This window comes from Ranitomeya variabilis, chromosome 7, assembly GCF_051348905.1.
Source record: "Ranitomeya variabilis isolate aRanVar5 chromosome 7, aRanVar5.hap1, whole genome shotgun sequence".
NCBI classification, from domain to species: Eukaryota; Metazoa; Chordata; class Amphibia; order Anura; family Dendrobatidae; genus Ranitomeya; species Ranitomeya variabilis.
In genome coordinates, this window is record NC_135238.1 from 154,649,982 (window position 1) to 154,667,897 (window position 17,916).

At 43.4% G+C, this 17,916-nt stretch overlaps 2 protein-coding genes across 2 annotated transcripts in view; one reads left to right on the forward strand and one right to left on the reverse strand.

The window, feature by feature from the left end:
- MPP4 (MAGUK p55 scaffold protein 4) overlaps positions 1-3,799 on the forward strand; it is a 136,770-nt gene extending 132,971 nt beyond the window's left edge. The window contains exon 20 of the mRNA XM_077272114.1: positions 2,722-3,799. Within this exon, the coding sequence (XP_077128229.1) occupies positions 2,722-2,907 (186 nt within the window). The 3' untranslated portion in view covers positions 2,908-3,799. The remainder of the gene's footprint in view (positions 1-2,721) is intronic.
- A 2,141-nt stretch (positions 3,800-5,940) lies between these two features.
- WDR12 (WD repeat domain 12) overlaps positions 5,941-17,916 on the reverse strand; it is a 29,556-nt gene continuing 17,580 nt past the window's right edge. The window contains exons 8-13 of the mRNA XM_077272115.1: positions 17,805-17,890; positions 17,347-17,487; positions 15,473-15,578; positions 7,819-7,951; positions 7,632-7,704; positions 5,941-6,382 (exon numbers count right to left, since the gene is read on the reverse strand). Of these exons, the coding sequence (XP_077128230.1) occupies positions 6,305-6,382; positions 7,632-7,704; positions 7,819-7,951; positions 15,473-15,578; positions 17,347-17,487; positions 17,805-17,890 (617 nt within the window). The 3' untranslated portion in view covers positions 5,941-6,304. The remainder of the gene's footprint in view (positions 6,383-7,631; positions 7,705-7,818; positions 7,952-15,472; positions 15,579-17,346; positions 17,488-17,804; positions 17,891-17,916) is intronic.

Here is a 17,916-nt window from a genome sequence, read left to right on the forward strand (position 1 = left end):
TCGCTCTTCTCTGCACCCGCTCTAGTTCAGCTATGTCTTTCTTATACACCAGAGACCAGAACTGTGCACAGTATTCTAAGTGTGGTCGCACTAGTGACTTGTATAGAGGTAAAATTATGTTCTCCTCATGAGCATCTATGCCTCTTTTAATGCATCCCATTATTTTATTTGCCTTTGTAGCAGCTGCCTGACACTGGCCACTGAATATGAGTTTGTCATCCACCCATACACCCAGGTCTTTTTTATTGACGGTTTTGCCCAGAGTTTTAGAATTAAGCACATAGTTATGCATCTTACTTCTACCCAAGTGCATGACCTTACATTTATCCCCATTAAAGCTCATTTGCCATTTATCAGCCCAAGCTTCTAGTTTACATAAATCAGCCTGTAATATAAAATTGTCCTCCCCTGTATTGATTACCCTGCATAGTTTAGTGTCATCTGCAAATATTGAAATTCTACTCTGAATGCCCCCTACAAGGTCATTAATAAATGTTAAAAAGAAGAGGGCCCAATACTGACCCCTGTGGTACCCCACTGCTAACCGCGACCCAGTCCGAGTGTGCTCCATTAATAACCACCATTTGTCTCCTATCCCTGAGCCAGCTCTCAACCCACTTACACATATTTTCCCCTATCCCCATTACTCTCATTTTATGTAACAACCTTTTGTGTGGTACCGTATCAAAAGCTTTGGAAAAGTCCATATACACTACATCTACTGGGTTCCCTTGGTCCAGACCGGAACTTACCTCTTCATAGAAGCTGATCAAATTAGTCTGACATGATCGGTCCTTAGTAAACCCGTGCTGATACTGGGTCATGAGGTTATTCCTCTTCAGATACTCCAGTATAGCATCCCTTAGAATGCCCTCCAGGATTTTACCCACAGTAGAGGTTAAACTTACTGGCCTATAATTTCCGAGTTCAGTTTTTGTCCCCTTTTTGAATATTGGCACCACATTTGCTATACGCCAGTCCTGTGATACAGACCCTGTTATTATGGACTCTTTAAAGATTAAAAATAATGGTCTATCAATGACTGTACTTAATTCCTGCAGTACTCGGGGGTGTATCCCATCCGGGCCCGGAGATTTGTCAATTTTTGTGATTTTTAGACGCCGCCGTACTTCCTGCTGGGTTAAGCAGGTAACCTTTAATTGGGAATTATTATCAATAGTCATATTGGCTGCCATAGGATTTTCTTTTGTAAATACTGATGAAAAAAAGTCATTTAGCATATTGGCTTTTTCCTCATCCTCCATTTCACCCAGACTATTTTTAAGGGGGCCAACACTATCATTTTTTAGTTTCTTACTATTTATGTAGTTAAAGAATATTTTGGGGTAATTTTTGCTCTCTCTAGCAATGAGTCTCTCTGTCTCAATCTTTGCTGCCTTGATTTGCTTTTTACATAATTTATTTAGTTTTTTGTATTTATTTAATGCCTCCTCACTACCTACTTCCTTTAATTCTCTAAATGCTTTCTTTTTGTCCCTTATTGCGCCCCTTACAGCTCTATTTAGCCATATTGGTTTCCTCCTATTTCTAGTATGTTTATTCCCATATGGTATATACTGTGCACAGGTCCTATCCAGGATGCTAATAAATGTCTCACTACCTACTTCCTTTAATTCTCTAAATGCTTTCTTTTTGTCCCTTATTGCGCCCCTTACAGCTCTATTTAGCCATATTGGTTTCCTCCTATTTCTAGTATGTTTATTCCCATATGGTATATACTGTGCACAGGTCCTATCCAGGATGCTAATAAATGTCTCCCATTTTCTTTGTGTACTTTTATGTCTCAGGATATCGTCCCAGTTAATTGCACCAAGATCCTCTCTCATCCGTTGGAAATTTGCCCTCCTGAAGTTTAGTGTCCTTGTCACCCCTCTACTACACATCTTATTAAAGGAGACATGAAAACTTATTATTTTGTGATCACTATTCCCCAAGTGACCCCCAACCCTTATATTTGCTATGCGGTCTGGCCTGTTGGTTAATATTAGGTCTAGCAGTGCCCCCCTTCTTGTTGGGTCCTGAACCAGTTGTGAAAGGTAATTGTCTCTCATAGTTGTCAAAAACCGATTACCTTTACTGGAACTGCAGGTTTCTGTTCCCCAATCTATTTCAGGGTAGTTGAAGTCCCCCATAATAATGACTTCTCCTTGAGTCGCAGCTTCATCTATTTGCTTTACGAGGATATTCTCCATTGCTTCCATTATTTTTGGAGATTTATAACAAACCCCTATCAGTAATTTATTATTTTTCCCCCCTCCCCTTATCTCCACCCACAGGGACTCTACATTTTCATTAGATTCACCTATATTATCACGCAGGATGGGTTTTAAGGTCGATTTTACATATAGACACACCCCTCCCCCTCGCTTATCTGTACGGTCATTTCTGAACAGGCTATAGCCCTGCAAGTTAACAGCCCAGTCATGGCTCTCATCCAGCCATGTTTCAGATATCCCCACCATGTCATAATTATGCTCCAACAACATTAGTTCTAATTCATCCATTTTGTTGGCGAGGCTTCTGGCATTAGTATACATGCACTTGATGTTCCTCTCTGTACCTCTATACTTTCTTAAATTACTAAATTGATGGGTGACTTAACTTTAAGACAAAGAATCCTTAGAAGTTCTATAAATTATTATTTTTTTCTAATTGTGCATTATATGCAAAGATCATTTTCCTATTTTGTTAAATCTGCAGGAGGAAGACTTTCAGGAGATAGAAGAAACCGCAAAAAAGATGGAAGATCAGTTTAGCCAGTTTTTTGACCAAGTGTTGGTGAATGATGATCTGCAGTCGGCCACTGTGCAGCTCCTGTCCATTGTCCGCCGTGCTCAAGATGAGCCACAATGGATCCCGGCATCTTGGATCTGCTCGGATTCATAATTATATGAAGGCTGGTAAAATTACTAAGGACTAAAAAAAAAAAAAACAAAATAATTATCTGCTGTTCAGCGTGTTCTAGGACATAACGGGAGAGAAGTGATCCCTTTAATAATAGTGAGGGGCATGTGCACAGGACTTATTTTCTAGGCAGATTGTGCCTGAAAAAGTGTCTATAGTTACTTCTATTAATCGCTTCAGGGTTTGGAAATTCTGAAACAGTTAAAAAAAAAAAAAAAAAGGTATAATCATTCTTTGGGAATCCCACTCACTAGTTAATAGTTTAAATAGTAAAAAAAATGACGGCAAAACCACCAGGGAAGCTCCTTGAGGAAAATCTCAGGGTCTAAAGACGCTGTGGGCACATAACCCAAGTAACATCATGTAGCATTGTCCTATGTGCAATGTATGAATTGTGGTATCTAATCATCCTCTAGGAAACATTGCAGATTTAGTAGATTAACTGAGAATTGTAGCTGATGTGCTACGCATCTCCTGCATGCCAGACATCATCCATTACACTTTCGCTAGTTTACCTTAGGCCTCATTCAGACGTTCGTTTTTGACATACGCTTTACACCCGTTTTTAATGGATAGGAACCTCGTACACACTATGGCCTACATGACTGTTCACGTCTTTATTTGCAGACCATGTTTGTGAGAAAAATAAATTATGGAGCCATGTCTGATTTTGATTCATGTGCCAGAGTGATTTTTTTCATCTAAGTCTGCAAAAATCCCGGACACAAAACGAATGACATCTGTGTGCGGTCAGGTTTTAATATTGCAATGAGCAGAAGCAATTTTTTTTTTCATTAGTAAGAAATCACTAATGGGATAAAAACTGTCAATGACCAAGAATGATAAAAATCAGTTATTTTCATGAGTGAATGAGGCTTTAATCTGACAAATATACACTCTAGCCAAATATCTTTTAATGATCTGTATACTATAAGTCAGTGTTCCCCGACCCCAGTCCTCCAGAGGACACCAACAGGTCATGTTTTCTGAATATCCTCAGCACTGCACAGGTGATATCTGCTCACCTGCACAGGTAATGATTCCAAGAAAATCAAGAAATCCCATGTCCACTATGCGTCATCCCTGCGGAGACGGACATGCGGTGCGTCTCTCCAGACCGCAACATGTCTGTTTATCTTGCAGAGATGCTCAATGAACACATATGTAATCACCCGCGTTCAATAGCCAGCAGCGCTTTGGACAGAGCGGACATGTGCTGCGTCCAAAGCGCTGCCTAATACTGACTGTCCATAACTACAGAACAGAGGATATTTATCTGCTCTGTAGTTTTGGATGTGTTTGTGATGATAGGTCACAATAGTCCAATATATTTATGCACAAGATTATGTGTCCCTAATTGGGGTAAAATATTGTAACATGTGTTGTTGTTATATAAGGCTGTATTATCGAATACTGACTGTGTGGACGTAACCTAAGAGACCTCACTACTGGAAAAGCTGATGGGGAGAACATCGGGAACAATTTGCTGAACAGAGATCTCACAACCTCATTCTTTGTGATTTGTTGCGGTTAGTTGCACTTATATGTTCAGGATTAGTTCATTTTCCCCGAAGCATTACTTCCTTTTTGTTAAACATTTCTAGAAAACTTCTACACCGGCTTCTCTAGAAAAAAAGCAATCAACGTATAAGCAAGCGATAATCTTCACATTTTTCAGCTGAACAAAAGCGCAGCACGAGAAGAAAGGATCAGTTGTAGGGTGTACTGGATATGGCATTAAGTCAGACGGTCAAGAAACAAGAACAAGAGGTACATGGGTACTGAGCGGCTCACAAATGCAATCAATTTCCATTAGGGTCTAGGTCAGGAGTGGATCATAACGGTATGTGTACACGTTGGGGATTTGGCTACGGATCCGCAGCAGTTTTCCATGCGGTTTACAGTACCATGTAAACTTATGGAAAGCCAAATCCGCTGCGCACATGCTGTGGAAAATGCAGCGGTTTATTTTCCGCAGCATGTCAATTCTTTGTGCGGAATCCGCAGCGTTTTACACCAATTCCATTATAGGAATCCACAGATGTAAAAAAACAGGTGGAATCCGCAGGTCATTTTACCTGAGGATTCTGCAGAATCTGCATGGAAAAAATCCGTAATGGAATCCACAATGTGTGCACATACCCTAAAAGAAGGGGAATAATATAGGAAAGTCTTTTTTTTTTTTAATTCAAAACCTCGTATTGGTAATATGTACAGGCAACACAAATAATTTATGAATGTCGTATTATATACTCATTCCTCATACAAAGCAGATTGTGCTGCAAATAATGCTGGTTCTGAGACCTGGGCCTTGGGGATTGAATTGCTGAAAAAAGTGGAATATTGAGAAAACTTGTGCTTTAGTTCTATACATTTTTTTTTTCACTGTAGCACATGTTGAAGTAATTGCTGTATCCCCACACCAGCAGATTTATCTTGTTGGAATTTATAAAATAAAATATGAAAAGAAAAAACAAAGTTCGCTTTTACCAAATGATAAATAAAATTGCTGCTCACAATGCTTAGTTAGGATGCCCAGGGGAAATCTAGAATGCCGATGAGAACATCTATCATTTCATTCTGGTAACAAGGAAATGCTGTAATATCATGTGGAAGAAGGTTTAATAAAGAAATAAAGACTCCGAATATGATGAGATTAAAGGGATTTTCCCCATCTCATTAAAAGTTCTCCAGGAATAGAAAAATAACATTTTGAATACCGGTAAATCATGAATAAATGCCTTATACCTTAATAATTAGGAAAACAAAATGGTTTGTCTAGGGAGGTTGTCCGATGCGTCTAGAAGCTTCACCATAGCACGTACTAGGTTTTTTCACTGCTGAGACCATAAGTGTTGACAAAAAATAAATGCAGACGGTAACGCGCAACAATGTAGCACCTACTGTCTCCAGGCAAATGGGACCCCAGCCGTCAGACCCTCACCAGTCATAAACCAATGGTGAATCCTAACCCAAGATGTGAGTAGCCTTTTAAAGCACCGAGTCCACAATCGCTAGAAAGAATGATGGTTTAATGCACAACCATTATAATAAATAGCATTGCACATGTCATCTCCTTCATACCTGCAATTTCCATGTATGACTACTGGAGACAAGGGCAGTCTTATCTGTTTGTAGAGCAACAAGTCAACTATGGGCTCATTTTCCCATAAAAAAACAAACAAACAAAATAATTAAAAAAAAAAAACCTGTTCCTTAATTTAGAAGACTGCAACATCAAGTCCCCATTTATAGTTCTCACAAATATACTATAGTATTAAAAGAGGCCCAGTTCTCCAGACAGCTTCATTTACAAGAGATTTAGCCGCAGTGATAAAAATCGCGTCGGTCCATAATAATAATAATTTGATGATGAAGTTCAGGCGCCGGCATCGGAAGGCGGAGCGGTGTATCTGTAGGAATACAGCTTGTTGTCTGCACCTCCACTTAGGATCAGCTGGAGAAATAAAAAAAAAATGTTATTGAGTGGAGCATAAAGTTGAAATCGCCCCTTACTGAAAGGAAACCACTGATAAGGTGTTATTGGAGCATGTTGGGGTGCTAACAGAGCGTCTTCGGCATGCTGGAATAATAAATTTGAGTCCCCGCTACATGTCTCACGGCTGTTTGACAGCGGCAACATACGGTGGGATTGCCTGTTTGTTAGGAGATCCCTTCATGTGTTGCCGCTGTCGACATGCAGGTGCGGGGACTCGAAAATATTATTCGATCACGCAAAAGATACACGGTTAGCACCTGAGCATGCTCAGATAACACCTCACGCTCGCTCATCACTAGAAACCACAAGAGAAAAAAAAAAAAACCACCGAAACAAGCTACATGGCTGATACTGACAGCAAATACGAGTGCCCGTTCCGTTCAGTACAGTCAATACTAGTCCCGAGCACAGGAAAAATGTATGGACAGATCAAAACGGGGTTTCATGGAAATGATTTAATTGGTTTACCATACTACTGACAAGGGGAATGGAGACCCCACACAGCACACTGTCAGACAAGCACATGGTAAGACTTGGATGTCAATTTATTCCTACAATCCAAGGAGATCAGCACAATGTAGATTGTGAGCCCTCGCGGGCAGGGTCCTCTCTCCTCATGTACCAGTCCTGACTTGTATTGATTAACATTATTGTACTTGTTTTTTTATTATCTATATCCCTCCTCACATGTAAAGCACCATGGAATAAATGGAGGTATATTCATAAATAATAAAAATGTGCAGATCTAATATAATATATACTCTACACCTGTATCAGAGAACTAAATATATCATCAAGAAGCTGCAATAACCAGACTTCTAATACAATCTAAACACTCCAAGAGCTTGTTCACATGCTGCGTTTTTACTGCATGTCTTTAAGAGGTAAGAAAACGCAGTCTTTTACACTACCAAAGGGAATTACATTTATGAAATCTCATGCACATGCTGCTTATTTTTTTTGCTTTCCATCAAAGCGTTTTGTTTTTCTCAATTTTGCAGCATATCATTTCTTTCAGTGTTTTTGCAACATTTTTCATCTATTCAAATATGAGTAAAAAATGCACCAGAAATGCATGTAAAATGAGCAGATTTTACGCAGGATTTTTCCTGCCATCACAGATTTTAGTGCAGAAACATTTGCTGTAAATACTCAAGATGTGCACATATTGTAATAAAAGCAGGATGAGCATCCTTATGGCTCTTACCCCATGTTCTGTCCAGTCAACGCTTAACACTTTATCTCCGTGTGCTGCGAGATCATAAAGCGGAGCCTTACAGCTGTGGGGATGAACAGACATAGGGTGGTGCTAAATACCAAGCTAGGACAGATCGGTCCGCTCTCCGTGGAGCCACAATCCTCAGTAACCCGCACCGCTGTATGTGGACCATTACCTCCTGGTGTCCCAGAGCTTCACCACCTTATCCAGAGATCCGGTGACCAGCTGCTGCTCATTGGTGGGCGACCATGTCACGGCTGTTACCCAGCCTGTGTGGGATGTGAGGGACAGCAGCACCAGGGACCCATCTGTAGAGGGAGGCAAAACTCATCAATTCACCAATAACTTAATACTCAAGAGGTAAAGGGGTTTTTCCATTTTTTAGAAAAGTGTACCCCAAACGATTCCAGTAATGCAGAATACCAACGCCAGATAAGTCCTTGCCCTGCCCCAGATCTATCTCTCCGCCACTGTACGGGTCTTGATGTTTTCGCGTAAGCAGCGACATCTCATCACCTCGACAGCTCACAGCACTGCTGCCGCCAATCACGGGCCTCAGCGACCGCCTGCAGCATTGATGTGGGCTCTTAACGTGACACAACTACAGCTAAAACAAAGATTGGAGCAGCGGTATAGAGCCAGCGCTGAAGCGGGGCTTAACACCACCAGTAATAATGTTTAACCCCTTAGTGACAGAGCCAATTTGGTACTTAATGACCGAGCCAATTTTTACAATTCTGACCAGTGTCACTTTATGAGGTTATAACTCTGGAACGCTTTATCGGATCCCGCTGATTCTGAGATTGTTTTTTCGTGACATGTTGTACTTCAAGTTAGTGGTAACATTTCTTCGATATTACTTGCGATTATTTATGAAAAAAATGGAAATATGGCGAAAATTTTTAAAATTTTGCAATTTTCAAACTTTGTATTTTTATGCCCTTAAATCAGAGAGATATGTCACAAAAAATAGTTAATAAATAACATTTCTCACATGTCTACTTTACATCAGCACAATTTTGGAAACAATTTTTTTTTTTGTTAGGGAGTTATAAGGGTTAAAAGTTGACCAGCAATTTCTCATTTTTACAACACCATGTTTTTTTTAGGGACCACATCACCTTTGAAGTGATTTTGAGGGGTCTATATGATAGAAAATAACCAAGTGTGACACCATTCTAAAAACTGCACCCCTCAAGCTGCTCAAAACCACATTCAAGAAGTTTATTAACCCTTTACGTACTTCACAGGAACTAAAACAATGTGGAAGAAAAAAATTAACATTTTACTTTTTTTTGCAAACATTTTACTTCAGAACCATTTTTTTTAATTTTCACAAGTGTAAAAACAGAAATTTAACCACAAATTTTGTTGTGCAATTTTTCCTGAGTACGCCGATACCCCATATGTGGAGGTAAACCACTGTTTGGGCGCACCGCAGAGCTTGGAAGTGAAGGAGCACCGTTTGACTGTTTCAATGCAGAATTGGCTGGAATTGAGATCGGACGCCATGTCGCGTTTGGAGAGCCCCTAATGTGCCTAAACAGTGGAAACCCCCCACAAGTGACACCATTTTGGAAACTAGACCCCCCAAGGAACTTATCTAGATGTGTGGTGAGCACTTTGAACCCCCAAGTGCTTCACAGAAGTTTATAACGTAGAGCCGTGAAAATAAAAAATCGCATTTGTTTTCACAAAAATGATTTTTTCGCCCACAAATTCTTATTTTCACAAGGGTAACAGGAGAAATTAGACCACAAAAGTTGTTGTGCAATTTCTCCTGAGTACGTCGATACCCCATATGTGGAGGTAAACCACTGTTTGGGCGCACCGCAGAGCTTGGAAGTGAAGGAGCACCGTTTGACTTTTTCAATGCAGAATTGGCTGGAATTGAGATCGGATGCCATGTCGCGTTTGGAGAGTCCCTGATGTGCCTAAACAGTGGAAACCCCCCACAAGTGATACCATTTTGGAAACTAGACCCCCCAAGGAACTTATCTAGATGTGTGGTGAGCACTTTGAACCCCCAAGTGCTTCACAGAAGTTTATAACGTAGAGCCGTGAAAATAAAAAATCTCATTTTTTCTACAAAAATGATCTTTTTGCCCCCAAATTTTTATTTTCACAAGGGTAACGGGAGAAATTAGACCACAAAAGTTGTTGTGCAATTTCTCCTGAGTACGTCGATACCCCATATATGGGGGTAAACCACTGTTTGGGCGCACCGCAGAGCTTGGACGTGAAGGAGCACCGTTTGACTTTTTCAATGCAGAATTGGCTGGAATTGAGATCGGATGCCATGTCGCGTTTGGAGAGTCCCTGATGTGCCTAAACAGTGGAAACCCCCCACAAGTGATACCATTTTGGAAACTAGACCCCCCAAGGAACTTATCTAGATGTGTGGTGAGCACTTTGAACCCCCAAGTGCTTCACAGAAGTTTATAACGTAGAGCCGTGAAAATAAAAAATCTCATTTTTTCTACAAAAATGATCTTTTTGCCCCCAAATTTTTATTTTCACAAGGGTAACAGGAGAAATTAGACCACAAAAGTTGTTTTGCAATTTCTCCTGAGTACGTCGATACCCCATATATGGGGGTAAACCACTGTTTGGGCGCACCGCAGAGCTTGGAAGAGAAGGAGTGTCGTTTTACTTTTTCAATGTAGAATTGGCTGGAATTGAGATCGGACGCCATGTCACGTTTGGAGAGCCGCTGATGTGCCTAAACAGTAGAGACCCCCCACATATGACACCATTTTGGAAACTAGACCCCTTAAGGAACTTATCTAGATGTGTGGTGAGCACTTTAAACCCCCAGGTGCTTCACAGAAGTTTATAACGTAGAGCCGTGAAAATAAAAAAATCGCATTTTTTCTACAAAAATGATCTTTTTGCCTCCAAATTTTTATTTTACCAAGGGTAACAGGAGAAAATGGACCCCAGAAGCTGTTGTACAATTTGTCTTGAGTACGCCGACACCCCATATGTGGGGGTAAACCACTGTTTGGGCGCATGGCTGAGCTCGGAAGCAAAGGAGCGCCATTTGACTTTTCAATGCAAAATTGACTGGAATTGAGATCGGACGCCATGTCACGTTTGGAGAGCCCCTGATGTGCCTAAACAGCAGAAACCCCCCAAAAGTGACCCCATTTTGGAAACTAGACCCCCCATGGAACTTATCTAGATGTTTAGTGAGAACTTTGAATGCCCAAGTGCATCACAGAAGTTTATAATGCAGAGTCGTGAAAATAAAAAATATATATTTTTTAACAATAAAGATTTTTTAGCCCCCAAGTTTTTATTTTCACAAGGGTAACAAGAGAAATTGGACCCCAACAGTTGTTGTCCAATTTGTCCTGAGTATGCTGGTACCCCATATGTGGGGGTAAACCACTGTTTGGGCGCATGGCAGAGCTCGGAAGGGAAGGAGTGCCATTTTGGAATGCAGACTTTGATAGAATTGTCTGCGGGCGTTATGTTGCCTTTGCAGACCCCTAATGTACCTAAACAGTAGAAACCCCCAACAAGTGACCCCATTTTGGAAAATAGACCCCCCAAGGAACTTATCTAGATATGTGGTGAGAACTTTGAATGCCCAAGTGCTTCACAGAAGTTTATAATGCAGAGTAGTGAAAATAAAAAATATTTTTTTTCCCACAAAAAAGATTTTTTTAGCCCCCAAATTTTTATTTTCACAAGGGTAACAAGAGAAATTGGACCCCAACAGTTGTTGTCCAATTTGTCCTGAGTATGCTGGTACCCCATATGTGGGGGTAAACCACTGTTTGGGCGCACGGCAGAGCTCGGAAGGGAAGGAGCGCCATTTTGCAATGCAGACTTTGATAGAATTGTCTGCGGGCGTTATGTTGCGTTTGCAGACCCCTAATGTACCTAAACAGTAGAAACCCCCACAAGTGACCAAATTTTGGAAACTAGACCCCCTAAGGAACTTATCTAGATATGTGGTGAGAACTTTGAAAGCTCAAGTGCTTCACAGAAATTTATAATGCAGAGTAGTGAAAATAAAAAAATATATTTTTTTCCAACAAAAAAGATTTTTAGCCCCCAAGTTTTTATTTTCACAAGGGTAACAGGAGAAATTGGACCCCAAAAGTTGTTGTCCAATTTATCCCGAGTACGCTGATGCCCCATATGTGGGGGTAAACCACTGTTTGGGCGCACGGCAGAGCTCAGAAGGGAGGGAGTACCATTTGACTTTTTTAGCGCAAAATTGGCTGTCGTGTTTGGAGACCCCCTGATGTACCTAAACATTTCCGCGGATGCGTGGCCGTAACTCTGCCCCCTCCTCCCCAGGACATAGACTGGGCAGCGGATGCGTTGAAAAACTGCATCCGCTGCCCACGTTGTGCACAATTTTCACAACGTGCGTCGGTACATCGGGCCGACGCATTGCGACCGCCCCGTACCGACGCAAGTGTGAAAGAAGCCTTAGGCTACTTTCAGACATAGCGCATTTTTGAGCGCTATTTTGCGGGCGCTTTTCAAAAATGCGCAATGTCATTTTCGTCTGCCGGCAAAGTGAATGAGAAATTCACTTTGCCGTTCAGACACACCGCAAAAAAACGCGGCGCTTTTGTCTGCAAACACGCCGGCGTAAAAAGAATTGACATGTCAATTCTTTACGCAGCGGCGTGTCTGCGTATCCCCCTAGGGCCCCATATTACCTTCCACACACAGCACCTTTGTCCTGGGTGTCGGCGTCTTTGTACGGAGGGGTTGACACCCAGGACCGGACGTGACGTCGGACAGGAAGAGGGAAGCCCCCGCCCCCCAGTGAAGCAGCATGGAGTCCTTCTGTGTGTGTGTGTGTGCGTGTGTGTGCGTGTGTGTGTCCCCATGCGACGCTAGTGCCACCATTGTGCTAAGTCGCCGTATGGGACTACTACTCCCATCCGGTATTAGGATGGGAGAGTTGTCCCTGTGTCCGGCGACTTAGCACAATTGTAAAGTTACACAAAACACCTACACACAATACACATACATGACACACAGTACATACAACATATAACACAGAGTATATACTCACCAACAGCACACTTGTAGGCGAAGCCCTCGATCCTCCAGGAAAAAATCCAAAAATAATAAACCAAATTCATACTCCCTGTCCGCAGAATCCATAAAACGAGTGTCCCACGCCGATCGGCTGCTCTCCGGCGATACACTGCCAGGAGCGAAGCTCCTAGCAGTGTATCGCGTACTGTTCCGGAGTTCAATGACTCCGGCGTCTCGGTTAACAGCAGTACAGCTGCGTTGAACTTTCCCACGCAGCACTGCCGTTAAGCGAGAGTGCCGGGGTCAATGACCGCCGGTAAACTCGCTCGCGCATGCGCAGTGACACACCGACAGGAACTATGGCTCCTGTCAGTGTGTTGCTGCAGCCGTGGAGAGCTGACATATCTCTGGATGTGTCTGTTCTCCATGGAAAATCTTGATACGTGGCACTTAAATATGTGGCAATTAAATACGTGACACGTGGCACTTATACGTGATACGTGTCACTTAAATACGTGGCACTGAAATACGTGATACGTGGCACTTTGATACGTGGCACGTGTCTCTTAAATACGTGGCACGTGGCACTGAAAGATGTGGCACGTGGCACTTTGATACGTGGCACGTGGCACTTTGATACGTGGCACGTGGCACTGAAATATGTGGCACGTGGCACTTTGATACGTGGCACGTGGCACTTTGATACGTGGCACGTGGCACTTTGATACGTGGCACGTGGCACTTTGATACGTGGCACGTGGCACTTTGATACGTGGCACTTTGATACGTGGCACTGAAATATGTGGCACGTGGCACTTTGATACGTGGCACGTGTCACTTAAATACGTGGCACTGAAATATTTGGCACGTGGCACTTTGATACGTGGCACGTGTCTCTTAAATACGTGGCACTGAAAGATGTGGCACGTGGCACTTTGATACGTGGCACGTGGCACTTTGATACGTGGCACGTGGCACTTTGATACGTGGCACGTGGCACTTTGATACGTGGCACGTGGCACTTTGATACGTGGCACTGAAATATGTGGCACGTGGCACTTTGATACGTGGCACGTGTCTCTTAAATACGTGGCACTGAAAGATGTGGCACGTGGCACTTTGATACGTGGCACGTGGCACTTTGATACGTGGCACGTGGCACTTTGATACGTGGCACGTGGCACTTTGATACGTGGCACGTGGCACTTTGATACGTGGCACTGAAATATGTGGCACGTGGCACTTTGATACGTGGCACGTGTCACTTAAATACGTGGCACGTGGCACTGAAATATGTGGGACACGTTGCACAAAAAAGTTACATGTAGTTTTTTTTGTGTTGACGGTCCGCCGAAGCACGACGCATCCGTCGCACGACGGATGCGACATGTGGCAATCCGTCGCAATGCGTCGCTAATGCAAGCCAATGGAGAAAAAACGCATCCTGCAAGCACTTTTGCAGGATGCGTTTTTTCTCCAACGACGCATTGCGACGGAAGCCAAAAAACGCTAGTGTGAAAGTAGCCTAACCCTAGCCCTAAATTTAGCCCCAACCCTAACCCTAACTCTAACCCTAACCCTAACTCTAACCCTAACCCTAACTCTAACCCTAACCCTAACCCTAACCCTAATTTTAGCCCCAACTTGTCTTCTCCTGCCGGCCGGCAGATGGCAGCAGATGGCGGGCGCACTGCGCATGCGCCCGCCATGATGAAAAAGCCGGCCGGCAGGAGAAGACAGAAGAGGACCCAGGGACCCCGGGTGAGTATGATAGGGTCCCCGAATCCCCCTATTTCTCTGTCCTCTGATGTGCGATCACATCAGAGGACAGAGAAATAACTGATCGCTTTTTTTTTTTTTTTTTTTTTTTGCGGTCGCCGGTAAACTGTTAATTACCGGCGATCGCAAAGCAGGGGTCGGTGCAAATCGACCCCGATCATGTTCTTTGGGGTCTCGGCTACCCCCGGCAGCCGAGACCCCAAAGAACATCCGGGTGCCGGGCGGCGGGCGCACTGCGCGTGCGCCCGCCATTTTTTCCCGGAAAAAAGATGGCGGCGCCCATGGGGAGACACGAGGAGCACCGGGGGAGGTAGGTAAGTATTGGGGGGCTATTGGGGGCCATCGGGGACCACATTTCTCTGTCCTCCGATGTGCGATCACATCGGAGGACAGAGAAATTAAACGGCAAATCGCGTTTTTTTTTTTTTTGTTGCGACCGCCGGTAAACGGTTAATTACCGGCGATCGGAACTCGGGGGTCGGTAAAAACCCCCCGAATCATGTTCTCTGGGGTCTCGGCTACCCTCGGCAACCGAGACCCCAGAGAAAATCCGACTCTGGGGGGCGCTATTCACTTTTTCCACAGCGCCGTTAATTAACGGCGCTGTGGTTTAAGTACCCTTAGCGGCCGCCGTTAAAAGGCGTATCGGCGGTCGTTAAGGGGTTAAAGGGATCTGGTCTGGATGAGTCTATTACTCTTACAATAATACAAATGACCCCTACAATATAGGAATCCAGTGTGCCAGCACAGACCATGAAGCCACATGATAATTAGCCTGGAAGAGCATTGTGGGCGTGTTTATGCAGTGTACTGCCACGCCCTCACTGCACTGCCCGGCTACATTACATGAGATATTAACGCTTTATTTCTCAGCACTGGCACACTCGATAACTACAATGTATGTATCATAGCTATGGTCATACTAGACCTCTACAGCCACAATACTAGCAGGATTAGTAACATCGTCCCGACAGGCTCCCTATAAATGGAAAACAAGTGTCGTGTTAGGACAAACAATGAGTGGAATAAGAGCCAACCTTTAGTTCTGGGATCCCATAAGCGGACATGTCTGTCCGTACTACCCGATGCCAGCCGTCTGCACAGTGGCGAGTAGGAGATACAGCTGAATACTTTGCTTCCAGTCTAGGAGATAAGAAAAGTATTAACACTGATTTCATTACATATTATAAGTGCTAAATATAAAAGAATCTTTCTCTTTTCACTGATAGAGAATCTATGTGTATAAAGAAAAAAAAAAAAAGAACCACTTAGTGCCCTCCTACAAATATGGACTCCAGCAGCACTAAGACCCCATTCAGACACAGACTTTCATCTGCAGTCTCCAGCACGGAGCGTGCGCTGTGGGTCTGTGACTGGATAAGCATCTAGGCCGGTTAGGGTTTTAGGAGCGGTATCATTCAAGCGATCTGAGCTAGCTGCAATCACTGCTGTCCAAGGGAGTCTCCTCAGGTTTATGCTCCTTATTTGAGAGCAGTATAATATAGAGACAGAGAGCCCAATTCTAGCGATGTGTCACTTTCTGGGCTGCTTGCTGCAGTTTTGATAAAATCCCTGTTTTATCCGATACAGATGAAGCAGTGCTCTGAATGCTGAACGCTGTATAACCCCGCAAACACCACTGACTGGCAGCGTTTTAAGCCCACGGTACATAGGCAGAAAGCACCCAATCCGTGGTGGGGACGGGGTTATACAGAGCCCATTAATTTGGAGGACTACCTGGCAGCAGATTTACTAGCCTTCATGTGATTATCTCCTGCTGATTAAAATTTCAAAATTACAGCAAGCAGCTCAGTAAGTGACAACACTGGAATCAGGGTCTCTGTCTCTACATCACTCACAGATTAGGTGGCAGAATCCTGAAAATAAATAAAACAGGCCCTCCAGAAGGTGAGAACATGCCTTCCCCTGTGAGCAGGGACAGACAGCCCTGACCTCTGCAGGTGTGCAACACTGAGAGGGGCTGGGTGTGATTACCAACACGTCCAAATCTCCTCTCAGCAATCAAAGTGTAATAAGTACTCCAAAATGAGACCATTGAAATTGAAAACTGCAATTCGGGATCCAAAAACAAGCCCAAAAAATTACGGCTCTCTGAAAATGGTAGGAAAAAATAAAACAGAAAAAGAAAAACACCTGAAATCAGATGCTTCTTTCATGGGCTAATATCTTCCTTTAGTCGGATTCACAAATCTGTGTTTCGAGGTCTGAATACAGACTGATGCACGGATCGGCTCCAGGTTTCCTGACCCCATACTCAGCAGCCTTATATTTGCCAATACACAGAGGTGTGAATCCGGCCCTTGTAGTGAGCAGTGCCTCCCTCCTGTATGTCCATATTATCGGGACAGTGTGCAGTTAATGTACATATGGCGCTTTATTTCACACAATGATGTGGCAGCTTTAATACAAAGAGAATGATAAATCTTTAAAGACTTGCACAACCCATTCTAATACTCTGTGACTGCAGACTTGTGAATCCTCACATAGTGTCTACAGTGCGCCACATTCCGACAAGACGTGTCCATCCCACTATTCACACGTCTAGTCTTTACGTGACCACATGTATGCAAATTGTTTACTTGCAGTCACACGCTGATACCGGTGAATCCTAACAACGCGCAATGTGAAGATTCACAAATCTGCAGTCACATAGAGTGACTGCAGACTTGTACCCTAAGGCCAGTCAACCCCTCCTTTAAATGTTGTAGACGTCTGAATAAAATAAAAATAACTAAAAAAGAAATCTTAAAATCGACATCAGCACCAGCAATGTCGGAGTATAAGGTTTTTTATTTTACCCATGGAACTATAGTTAAGAAGGAGTGGTACAAATAGCGGCCAGCCCTTTAATCTAAATTAGACTCGCCCCCTTATGCTAGGCAGTTCTTACCAGTGTGGTTTTGGCCTCGCCTGCTTCAATGTCCCACACTCTGATCGTGTGATCCCATGATGCACTGCAAACTTCATCCGCATCAGACCACAGCACCGATGAAATGGCCTCATTGTGTCCAGAGAGAGTAACAAGTGGGGTCTAAGAAAAGACATGACACCCTCAGTGACAATCCTTCATTTGTGATGCCCATCACCCGCTCTTAGCAAGCATTGTATGGAAACTCAGACATTGGAACGGACAGGCTTTTCTGATTCCAGCTATCTATGAATAACGCAGCGAAGACATAAGAGCCTCGTGCTGGTCCCAGGACACACAATGCACAGTACACTGACAGCACAGTCACTGGGGCAAATTATGTCCTACAGCCTAGCAGGACCATTCCGTGTGCACCCACCCAGTGACATTACCCAAAACTCTCCTCCCAATGCCCAAATCTGGCCTACTTATACACTTACCCTTGTTAATCCAAGCTGCTCAGTTTTCTGCTTCTTCCTTGGACGGTTTCCCTTCTCCTCAGCTTCATCTTCTTCATCTGTGGGCACTGCAATATAACAGAAGGGTCAGACA